The following is a 12,901-nucleotide window of genomic DNA, read 5'->3' as shown; positions in this document are numbered from 1 at the left end:
GTGCTTCAAAGTAACTAAAATATATAACTCTTAATATTTCACATGTAGAAATCAAAATCAGTATTAACCAATAAAAAAGATCACACACACAAACAAAAGACCACACATTTTCATCGTGTGTTGTTCTTAAAGACACCTAAACTTGAATCTCATAATTTCTGAATCAGCAATCCCTATCATTTAATGATTACACTTTGGGAGCCTTGAAAAAGATTGAGGATTCAGAAAGAAAATTCAGGTCTGGTCACTTTGGCTGACTAGCCCTTTGCCTCAAAATGGTCAACAGTACTACATGGTATAACCAAAGAAAGTGGTGATTTGTGCAGTCAGCTTACTCAGAAACAATAACTCATGGTGAATCTTCTCACAGAGGTCACAATCCCAAGAAACTGTTCATCTAAAACTTTTTTTAAAACATTAGCTTGGCTCATTAAGTTTTTGGTAGTACTTTTCCTATGACACAGTATCACACATGATTGCAGATCAAATGGGTGGTATTAATATTGTGTTAAAGAAAAACAGAATGGAAGAAAAAAATTTTTTTAATCCAACTTTGCGTTTTCCTTGAACATCAAGCTGAAGTGTTGTGTTGGGGCAGAGGGTGGGGTGGAGGACAAGGAAGCCATGAGACAAGTGCCTTTCTTGCTCTGCCTGTATTTGTTACTTAAACTAACATCATTTAATGGCTACCAGTATGAACATCAAATGAATAATGGAAATTGCACAGAACTTGATATTATCTCAGCTGAGAAGATAGTTTGGATCTTCAAGTAATGCTGCTCTCAGAAATCTGGATGTGCCCTCTGACAGTGTTCCAGCCTTCTTTTCCCTTGTTTGTGTGTCATGCACAAACTCACACTCTTCCTTAATGCTGCGGCTCTGTGTTTGTCCCTCAGACAAGTTGGATGGCTTGAGAACTGGTACTAAAAGGAAACGTGACTGGGAGGCAATTGCCAGCAGAATGGAGGATTATCTTCAGCTCCCTGATGATTATGATACTCGTGCTTCTGAGCCTGGGAAGAAGAGGGTAAGAGATTGTCACTAATTGCCAACAGATGAAGGGCCCTTTTGGGCATCTGGTTTTTGAAAGTTATAAGCATGAATGCTATTTTTGTTTCAGTATATTTTTATTGATTTCAGAGAGGAAGGGAGAGGAAGACAGAGATAGAAACATCAACGATGAGAGGGAACCATTGATTGGCTGCCTCTTGCACGTTGGATTGAGTCAGTAACCCAGGCATGTGCCCTTGACAGGAATCGAACCTGGGACCCTTGGGTCCGCAGGCTGATACTCTGTCCACTGAGCCAAACCGGCCAGGGCTGAATGCTATTTTTTTTTATAGCAGTGTAGTTTATTCTATATCATATTACACGTCAGAAAAATGAGTCAGATTTTACAAATTAGCGGTTCAAAATGTACACATAACTTAAAAATGGAGAACAGAAGTGACTAGCATGTTGTCAACCTTAGAGGACTTTGGCGTAGCCCCTTGTGCCATTTTGTCATGGGGCAAAAGAGCCAGGTGCAGAGAAAAGTGTTAAAGAGAATTAATGGGACTTCTTAATGGATTAGCTGTAGAGAGCCCAGTAGTGGATAGAATCAGGGGTGGCTCTTCTGGTTCTGTCCATAAGCACTCCGTGTATGTGGTGCCATTTACTGAATTGGAGAAAAACTGGAAGAGCCATAAGTTTGAGAGTCAAAAGTCGTAAGTTCAGTGAGGGGCCAATTAAGTTAGAAATGATAATAGGACTCAGGACTCCAAAATTTAGAAGTTCAGGTCGAGGTAAATGTTTCAAGAAGTAAAGAGTAGTCCATCATTAAATGATACAAAGAAGACAGGTACATTGGGAACAGAGAAATAGCCATTGAATTTGGCACATGAAGATCTCTGATGATTGATTAATAATCAATCAAATTTTCTTTGAGAGTTGAAGGACAGAAGCCAGTTTGGAGCACATTGAAGAAGGAATAGTAAATGAAGAAGTACAGATAGCAAATGTAGACAACTTTTTTTTTAATGTATATATTTTTATTGATTTCAGGGAGGAAGAGAGAAGGAGAGGGAGAGATGGAAACATCAGTGATGAGAGAGAATCATTGCTCAGCTGCCTCCTGCATGTCCCCTTCGGGGATGGAGCCCACAATCCTGGGCAGGTGCCCTGACTGGGAATGGTTCATTGATCAACCACACCCGGCCAGACTAGAAAACTTTTTTGAAGAAGGTTTGTTATAAAAGGGAGCAGAGAAATTAAGTTGGATAGGTCTTCCACATAGATATCAAATTCAGTAAAAGTGATATTGGTGTATATTCTTCAAAAAAAAGTAACAAAGCAAAAGGGATCATATTATATAGAGGCCCAGTACACGAATTTGTGCATGGGTGGGGGCCAGGCCGGTGGGGGGAGGTGGGAACGCGGGAGGTTGGGAGGGCTCGATTGGGACCCCAATTGGGCCCGTTGGCTGTCATAGTGCACATCATAGCGGCCAGTTGTTCTAGTAGTTCTGTTGTTTGGCTTTTATATGTATAGATGATCTGCATAAGCCTTTTCCAGCGAATCTGTCCATCTTTCTATATAAGTACCTCTTAAATGGTTTCCTTGCATGCCATTTTTGGTTGTACAGTCAGTCATTTATCCAGTCCCTTGTTGGTAGATCCTTACGCTGTTTTCATATTATTGCTATTATAAATACTATGGTGAAAGTCGTGGAGTATATGTCTTGGTGTCTCTTTGAAAGTATTTCCCTAGATTTTTAGCACTAAAATTGCAAGCTCATAGAGTGAGATTTATCATTTCTGACAGAAATTGTGAGATTGTTTTCCAGAAAGGTTACATCTATTTATACACCCTCGTGTCAGTAAATGCCTATTTTTCCATACTTGTCCCTGCAGTGCTGTTATCAAACTTTTCACAATCTGATAAGTGAAAAAAGGTACCTCATTTTACATTTCTTTACATAAGAATGAGGTTGTGTATCATTTCTTTATACATCATTGCTTTTTTATGAATTTCCTCAGTACTTTACTAGTGAAAGAACACTTATTGTAAGAGAATAAAACTTCATTATGGTAGATGCCATTACAGAGAACTCCAGGTTTCAAAGCTCTTTCACATACTTCATAGTCCCTATCCCCTGCACCAACCCACCCCCTTTGTCTACGTAGCTTGAGGAGTTGGGGAAGGGAAATCTGATTAATGGCCTTCTTTATGTGCTCAGCTCCACCCAGGAACTACTTGTATTGACACCTCTTATTCCACTTTTAAGGTTGGGGCAACAGAATAAAAATAACTCTTCTTGGGAATGATAATTTGGTGTAGCTCTGGTAACAAATAATCTCAAATGAGAAATATTTTTTTTCTATTTTTCTTTAAAGTGGCTCCACTTGAACTCCGCCCCTGCCTCACATCCTCATTTCAAATACTTTAACTCCCAAACTACTCATCAAAATCAACATCAGAGCACCAGGAGATCTTACAGATAGCAAGGAATACAGAATTCATTGTTCAGTCCTTTCCTGGGCTCTCTTGATTTTTATAACTCAGCTTTTTACAAATACCAGGCAGGTCCCTAGGATTAACTTCCACTATAAGAAAAGATCATTTAGTAGAATTGACCACGTTAGGATTTTACCAAAATGGTAAGGTTTTGAAATGTAATTTATTTTTTAAAAGTTTCTCTTGCTTAATTGGGTATAAAATGGCAGCTCAAGTGGACTTTCAGTTTGTTTCTTTGATGACTGCGGAAGATGAACATATCCCTTATTTTATTTGCTGAACTCACTCATTTTAGAAATATTTTTAGTGACAGTGGATGAAATATACGTACCTCCAAATTTTCAGTGTTAACATTTTTCTGTTAATAGTTAAGATAAATGGCCAAAAAATTGAGACTGTAAATCTCAATAACAGTACCTCTAGGAGGGACACTGACATTTAAGAAGCCATTTCTAGCTGAAAGTCATTATTCTATAGGCACTGCCCAGAGATGCCACAGAAGAGTAGACAGAGCTAGCTTCAGAGGAACCTGTGTGCTTGATTTTATTCTGTAGGGGAAGGATTCAAAGCAGATGAGAGTTACAACTGTGTCTTTTAAGGAGAGCACTCTAGCAGAATGGATTGAGGGAGTGAGAATGCAGGTTAGTGCTTGCTTTAGGTTAAACAAAAAACAACAACAACAGGTCAGTAAATGAGTTACAGGAGTTGGAAGGAACAGGACTGAGCTGAAAGCTGAACTGTTTGGGAGCTGCAATGGTGAGGACTTGGTGATTAACTAGAGTTCTTTCTGTAACATAAGAATTTGCCTTTCTCCAATTCTTCCAGTTAATTTCTAATTTTTTAAACTGGCTTCATGTTAGTTATCCTATCTCTTTAAATACCCAGAGATGGGAAAGGCCTTTTGTATATTTACTTTTCCTAAAGCCCAGCCTAATGCTGTGTTCTTTCTAGGTGAGATGGGCAGACCTGGAGGAAAAGAAGGACGCAGATAGGAAAAGGGCCATAGGTTTTGTGGTCGGACAGACTGATTGGGAGAAGATCACAGATGAAAGTGGTCACCTGGCTGAAAAAGCCCTCAATCGAACCAAATATATATGAGACTTCGTTTTCAAACGAAGTCATTGTTCCTTAAGGTAAGGATACATAGTCATACACGTCCTGCTGTGTGGTTGATGAAGGGTTTGAGATAAAGTAGACAGCATGCTTTGTTAAAAATGCTTCTATATTGAGTAAGTATATTCCAGCTACCAACATTTATAAAACATTATTCTAAAAAGAAGTATGCATTCTGTAGATTTGTGAAGGAGTGGAGCACTGAAATACTAAGGTCTACTGAATTTCCCTGGCGTGACAGCCTTTTCTTTTCCTTCCAGATGGTTCGCGTTGAGGTGACCTGAAGCCAAGGCTTCCTGGAGCTTCGTTGTGTGTCACCTTGCTTCCACGGTTCAGTTTTTGTTTTGTTTCTACTGCTTTAGTTTTTTAAAGTTCATCAGTGTCCCCAAGAGGTATTAGGATCTTGCTGTACCTAAGCAAGATGTTAATTTTTTAAATAAACTATTGGGGAGGGTGGGAGTAATAGCTTAACTGCTGGAAGCAGGTGGGGATCTGCTGGAGGATTCTGACAGAAAATATTTTCTCCACTGTACAATGTCACGGACTATCTCTATCATCGTTGCTTTGTGGCTGTTTTTGTTTTTTACTGTATGTAACTGGTAGCTGATTGTACTAGGATGAAAAACAATAAACTTTCATGATAAAGCCAATGAGATTCATGGGCTGTACAGCATGGGTCCCTTTCTCTTGTCTTCTTAATTTTATGTTTATTGCTTTTTTAAATGGTGTGTTCCAATTACATGCTAGACAAACATCCCCAAACCTCTTCCCCATTGAATATTAAATAGCTCAGTGATTCCATGGTACATGCTGTAACACAAGGCTCAGTAATGTTCAAAACACTTACTTTTGTTGTATTGCTGGTTTCTTTATCTGAATATCGCAAAGACTAGTACAGACAATTTCAAATATTCACCTGTTCCCTGGAGTACATCTGTTCTGTCACATGATGTTTTATTATTTTAGTTTTTGATCCTCTCTTTGTCCCTTCCTCTTTCCTGCTCTCCCTCTTTTTACTTTCTCCCTTGATGCTGTTATGTTTTTATTTTCCTTGCTCTGACTTTGACACCTGGTGGCCAGAACTAATGTACTCCATGGAACTCAGGAGCCTATTGCCTTACTGCTAAACTTGAATTGTTGATTTTTTAATCAAAGTTGCAGGGAAGGAGTATGGATATGCAGAGCCCTCTGGCAGGCAGCCTTTAAGCTTGTCAGGTTTTCAGGTTCCTGCCAGATTGCTCGTGATTGGGAAGCGGGGCCTTCAGCACAGATTCCTCTCTTGTGTATAGTACCAGGAGGAACCTAGAACACGCAGACCTAACAACCAAATAGCTTGTATAAAAATAGGAAAGATCTTTTTCCTTTTTCATTCTGTAAAGAAAAAATGTCATTTTCTGGATGAGAGGAGACACAGAAGAGCCTTCTTCCTCAAACACCATTTCTGCTTTGTAATCCAACTCAGCAAGTCATAAATCTGTTCACAAAAGGGCTTGAATATTTTTAAATGCTCACTTTTGGACTACAGGCAAAAACCTCTTAGTTTTATGACCTACATTAAATACTGTGTGTATAGAGATCATATTTATTAGTATTTGAATAGTATCACTTTCGGTTCAAGAACTTGAAATTAAAGTACTGAAGACTAATTCAGTGGGAACTCCAGACAACTTTCTGTACTTTTATCCTCCCTGAAATTCTGAATGTTTACATGTAAGAGGCGTTAAGTTCATTAACACGTCAATATTGAATGTACAATTTGCTACATTAAATAGCTCCCCCCCAAAAAAGTAACAAAACAAAAAAAATCCTCCCACTGTTAGTAATGTTTAACAAGCTACTTAGATTGCTTTTGGCCAACAGTACATGGGTATGTACTGATCTTTCTCAGCCGCCTTTATTGTGTTGTGTGAAGGTACATCACCAGGTAACCAGTAGAATTATTGTTTGTAAAAAGACCACAAAATGTGTTCTCTAGTTGAGAAGAAAACAGAGGCATATATGTTCTTATAGAGAATGTTTTACTTTCCGTCGTCGGAACCTTTTATTATTTTGGCTGGCAGTGTTCAGAATGCCAATGAAATAAGAAGTGGTACTCACCCACGAATCGCTTTAAATTCAACATGTTTGTGCCTTGCAGCGATGGCTTCATGTCTATGATCTTATGTCAAGAGGGGCTGGGGAAGAGTGAACAGAATCAGAGATGGTCTCTGCCAGTTTTTGGAAGATATGGATTAAAATGGCCGTAGGGCCCAGCAGGCAGGGCTCAAAAATTTTATCAATTGCTTCATCTGTATTTCAGTGGTTGAATGTCAACCTATGAACCAATAGGATCAGGAATCAAACCACAGGGCACATGCCCGGGTTGCAGGCTTTATCCCCAGTGTGGGGCATGCACGAGGTAGCCGATCGATGATTCTCATCATTGATGTTTCTCTCTCCCTCTCGCTTCTTCTCTGAAAGCAATAAAAATATATTAAAAAACAAACGAGTAAAATGGCCTTAGGGAATGAACATAAAATGTTGCCTACTTTAAGGTACTGGTATAGCAAATAATTTCAATGAAAGGAGATTAATGAAGAAATATTAGGCACCAAAAGGAGTGAAACAGAGACTGTCATTTAATACTTAACGTTGCTAGTCCTATATGAGACTGTTAAGAAATTCTTTAATTTGCATTATCACTAGAAGCAGAATAGAATAGTCCAAGAATAATTTGGAGAAATTTGGTGTAGGAAATTCCTTGGTAGCACAAGTATTTTAAATTTATTAAGAGGTGTTCTTGGGATACAGAGGACCAAACTTGGGGTTTGTTTATTTGTGAGCATTTTACTGTCATTTTTATTAGCATTGTTTTTCTTATCTCAGAAAACTGCTTGATGCCGTTTTTAAAATTTGTATTTTAATCCTTTTAAGTTTATTTAAAATTTTGTGGGGTTTGTGTCTTAATACAAAATTGGCTGATTTGGGGGCAACTTCCTGATATCTTTAATGTTTCAGATCTTCTAAACTAAATGTAAATCCTCTCACTTCAAACTCCCTGTGCAAGTAACTTGGTAGATGAGATGCGGAGATTTTTCTATTTGGGAATCATTTATTTAGGGTTAAGTTGACATGGTCAAAATATGTTGTGACTGAACACAGATCAAAAGCTATCAATAATATACAGTAGTCTGTTGATGCTTACTTGATTCACATAATTTTCTAGAAGTTTTAACTTGATTCAGATATCAATAACTAAGTCAGAAGTTCATTGACAAAGATAAAATCTTAAATTTTCTAGATGGATTTATTTCCCTAGTGAAAGAATTCTAAGAGTTGCTTGGGCAAACCAAGATAAATGCCATTTCATCTGGAGACCAAGCATGAACTCTGAATTGGGTTGACTAAAAAGTTCAACCTAGCTTAACTTACTTTGGAGGCTACTCAGCTTTTTGTTAAGTATTATATCTTCCTAACTATGCAGATTGGCAGGTACAGTAGGTCCTCGGGTTAAGTCGGAGACTTGTTCCTACGGCGCAACGTAACACGATTTTCGCCGTAAGTGGGAACCCACCTACATAAGCACCTAGGTCACTCACATGGAGCACATGCACAGCAGTAATGAAGTGAAACAGTAAAAAAAATTTAAAAGGTAACAATTCCTGACCTTTACTTATGGTAAATAAATAATAAAAAACATAAAGCACATATGTACATATGTCGAAATGACGGAACTTCTTTTTTTTTTTAATAAATAAATTGGAGATAGCGACGTAACCACGAAACATACGTCAAGTCTGACGTAACCCAATGACTGCCTGTAGTTTGGTAATAATAGGTGTCTACTGCCTGGCATACTACTAGGATTGTAAAAAGCAACAGGTCACAGTTTTTTGGGTCTTAACGATCATTCAAATAATATATAGAACATTACCATTCTCATTTCTTCCCTCCCCCTTCTCTTTTCCTTTCTAACCCCCTCCCCCTTTTCACTTTTCTTTCTAATTTTTCCAAAGGTACCTTCCTATTATAAGGAGTTTTACTGAAAATTTTATCAATTGCTTCATCCGTATTTCTATTCTCTTATGGCATGGGATATATATTGTGAGGGTGTGTTTCACTACAGTTTCATCACGTGTAGGTTTGTGTGTCCACCCCCATCTTCCTCCCACCCTCCACCCCCATCTCTGACTTGGCATCTAATAATATGTTCTCCATTTCTGTAATTTTATAATTTAAAGACTTACATAAATGAGATCATTTAGTATTTAACACTTTGGTATTGGCTTTTTGGCTTTATTCACTTGGCGTAATTCCCTTGACATTCATTCAAGTTGTTATATGTATTAATTGTTCCTTTTTGTTGCTCATAGCATCCCATCCCATTCTCTTTTACTATAGCTGTAGAATATGTTCCTTTATGTTCTTCCCATAATTTAATATACCTGGTCTCTACTGATGGGTATTCATGTTCTCTTTTGCTCGTATAAATTGTGAATTTCATGTATTGTCGTCACTCTGCAACTTCCTATACCTGTCTAATTTCTGTCAATGAAGGAACACAACTAATGGCATCCTGTACATATACTGCACGTGTACTGTATGATGTACCATTTCCTCAACTCTCCCTGTAGCTTCCTGTTTTACTGCCTCCCTGTTATCCATCCTTTAGAAATGATAAGTGTATTAAGGCCCAGCTCTCATGATACCTTCTCCCTAAAGCTGTTTCTGATTTTCCTCTCTTGCTCCCTCTTTCCAGTTCTTACAGAGCTTTGCCTGTATTTGTCCTTGATCTTAATTTGCATTCCTAGTTGAGTAACTTATATACCTGCCTAGTCTATCTTCCCCATCCCTTCCCACTCTTAAATACAAGCTCCCAGATATCTGTTATGTACATTTGATGCTCAACAAGCTTATTTAGAATTGATGATGTGGTAAATTTAAATATAGGTTAATACATATAATATAGGTTAAATATAGGTTAATACATGTGTAATTTACAAAACTCCAACTCTTGTGTTTGCTTTTTCACTGCCTCTATCTTTCAGTTGGTGGCATATCCACAAGTATTATATAAACTGGACATCACAAATTCAAATGCTTGCTATGGACAGGAAGATGTAATTGGGAGAATTGGCCAATAGTTTCATAACAGCATGTAATATTCCTTCATCAGAAGCATACAGATTAAACATGTAAAATATTCTTTATTCTATGGAAAAATATCCTCTTTCCCATTTTCCTTGAAACATTTTGACAATCTGTGTATCTTTAGTTTTCCCACTTTGGGTAGAGCTAAAGTACAAGTATCAATTTTCTAATTGACACTACTACTAGTATAAGCAAAACTACAGCAGAAGCAGAATGATAATGGCAACTGACTCTCAAGCTCAGTGTTAGGGAGCAATGGGGCATGGTAGGGTTTGAGGTGATGCAGAGTGCTTGCCCTATCTCAATGAGACAGTTCTCCGGGCAGAGGTTGCCATAAGCAAAGTAGACCCAGTGTTACCAACTGAGGATAAAGTGGAAATCTGGATTTTTATGTGAAATGGTCTTTTCAAAATACTATGGGGACAGTATAGTAAAGGCAAAGCAAGTCACCTCTGGAGGCCACATAGTAGCTACAGACCATCATTTTGGGGCTCTGGCATATACCATAAAGGATATACCATAACAATTCTGAAAGACAATTGTTGCAAAGATACCTATAGAAGAGGAAGCACCCAGTTATATGGATTGTAAATATTTTGACTAACACCTTTTAATTGATATTTTGGAATGAGCAATTCTGTTTTCATTGAGTGAGATGGTAAAACATATATAATATACAGATGTTGAATTTGCAGTGGGTTGGTTGGTTTGTTTTGTTAATCCTCACCCACGGATATTTTTTCATTGATTTTTAGAGAGTGGAAGGGGGAGGGAAAGACAGAGAGAGACACATCAATGTGACTCTCTCACATAGGTTGGTTGCCTCCTGCACATGCCCCTGCTCTGCCACAAGCTATGTGCCCTTGACTGGAATTGATCCTGAGATCCTTCAGTGCTGTGGCCAATTCTCTATCCACTGAGCAAAACTGGCTAGAGCTGCAGTGGGTTTATTTTTGTCCATTGCTTGCTTTTAAATGGAAGCATATACATTACTCCCTCTTTGGGTAACATCCATTTATCAAGATGCAGGTAAGCACCTAGTGTGTGCTCAAGTAAATAGTGGTCACACACGTATCCCAGAGAAAGAAGACGGCAAGAATTCCCTCCGGTAAAGTAGAGCAGCTGAACAGCCACACCTGGATGTGAATTTGACCAGAATATCCTGCTCTTGACTCTCCATTGCTTTCTACTAATTTCCACCGGGGAAAAAGGGTGTGTGTGTCAAGGTGGGTATACCTTTGCTGTGTTTGGTTTCTTAAAGTACTTCTTGGGCATTACCTTTTCTCAATTCATTTCAGCCATAAAATGTGAATTCATACTTATTATTTATGAAATGTAAATACTACAAATAATAGTAACATACACCCCTCCATTGAGCAATAGACATCTTAAAATCTTGGAGGTAATTGCTATTACTGTTTTGGAATGTGACTTTGCAAACCTTTTTTGTGCATTTATAAAACATATATATCTATGAGGATATAGTTTTACTGTTCTGCAGATCCACTATGTCGTGTGTGTGTGTATACTCATATATGTGTATATATTCCATGATATGTACCTAACCTAGGTTATTTTTCCTTATTTTTGACAGTTTTCCAGTGTTATAATAATGTTCCATTGAACATCCTTGTAAATATCCCTTTTAGGCATGTTCTCAAGTTTTCTGGGAAAAATACAGAAAAAATTGAATTACTGGGCTATAAGGGAAGCAACTCCTTTTATGTCTTAATAATTATCCACATGTGTGTTTTAGAGAGAGTCCTAATGTCCATGGTATGAAGAATTCTTGTATTTTAAAATTCCAGTTTTATATGCTGCTCTCATTTGAATTGTGCTCTTTAAATCAACTGGAATTGATATGGATAAGCAAACTAGGTTCTAAATAGTAGCCATAGTTCAAACCTAATAAGCTTATGGGAATAGGTGCTGTGTTTCAATGATAGGGAAATTAAATTGCCAATTGAGAAAATCTCCCTTAATCATGAAGTTTTTTTCTCAAGTTTTTCTCTGATCCTTTTGGAATTAATGACAGCTGGATACACAGGTGCTATGAACATATGTTTCCACATCACACATTTTTAATACTAGTTTAAGTAATTGTGAAAATAAAGGTTTTAATACTGTACCCTTGTTTGTCGAGAAAAAGTTTAGTGAAGTCTGGAATACCCACTTTTCTTGAGAGGCTCTAGTTCATTTAATTATTAAACCTTTTAAAGAATATTCTTTACACAGATAACTATTATCAGAAGTGAAAGATGGGACATCACTACAGATCCCATGGATATTAAAAGGATAACAAAGGAACAACTCTGCCCACAAATTTGATAACGTAGTTGAAATGGAACAATTTCTTGAAAGACATGTCTTCCAAACACAAGAAAAAGTAGACAACTTGAAGAAATTGAATTAATAATTATTAACCTTCCAAAAGAAAGCATCAGGCCCAGATGGGTTCTACCAGGCATTTAAGAAAGAAATTATACCAATTACCTGTGATCTCTTTCAGAAGATAGAAGCAGAGGGAATTCTTCCTAACTCAACTATGAAGCCAGCATTATCCTAATATCAAAACCAAAGACATTACAAGAAAAGAAAACTACAGACGACAGATCTCTCATGGACCAAACGCAAACATTCTCAACAAAATATTAGCAAATTGAATCCAACAATGTATAAAAAGAATTATACACCATAACCAAGTGTATTTATCCCAGGTCTGCAAGGCTGGTTCAACATTCAAAAATCAGTTATTGCATGGATGGACCTGGAGAGTATTATGCTAAGCGAAATAAGCCAGTCAGAGAAAGAAAAGTACACATGATCTCACTCATGTGGAATCTAATGAACAACATAAACTGCTGAACAAAAATAGATCCAAAAACATAGAAGCACCAAACAGATTTTCAAACCTCAGAAGGAAAGCAGAGGAAGGTGAGCCCGTGGGAAGAGATCAACCAATGAACTTGTATGCATATATGCATAACCCAAGAACAAAAACAATAGGGTGGTGAAGGCCTGAGGTAAGGGGGCTGGGAGAGGTCAATGGGGGGAAAAGAGGACATATGTAATACTTTCAATGCAAATATGTTGTGTGTGTGTGTGTTTTTTAAAATCAGTTGATGTAATCTACCACATCAGGCTAACAAAGAAAAAGCTTAAG

At 37.6% G+C, this 12,901-nt stretch overlaps 1 protein-coding gene across 1 annotated transcript in view; it reads left to right on the top strand.

The window, feature by feature from the left end:
* The window catches only part of YLPM1 (YLP motif containing 1), a gene marked incomplete at its 5' end in the record, with an annotated part of 65,119 nt that extends 59,838 nt beyond the window's left edge, over positions 1-5,281 (top strand). Inside the window, 3 exons of the mRNA XM_081086252.1 lie at positions 897-1,027; positions 4,447-4,628; positions 4,869-5,281. Of these exons, the coding sequence (XP_080942378.1) occupies positions 897-1,027; positions 4,447-4,593 (278 nt within the window). The 3' untranslated portion in view covers positions 4,594-4,628; positions 4,869-5,281. The remainder of the gene's footprint in view (positions 1-896; positions 1,028-4,446; positions 4,629-4,868) is intronic.
* Positions 5,282-12,901: the final 7,620 nt, after the last annotated feature.

Source organism: Myotis nattereri (assembly GCF_964212035.1).
Source record: "Myotis nattereri genome assembly, chromosome: 1".
In the NCBI taxonomy this organism is placed as follows: domain Eukaryota; kingdom Metazoa; phylum Chordata; class Mammalia; order Chiroptera; family Vespertilionidae; genus Myotis; species Myotis nattereri.
This window is presented reverse-complemented; position numbering and strand designations above follow the sequence as displayed.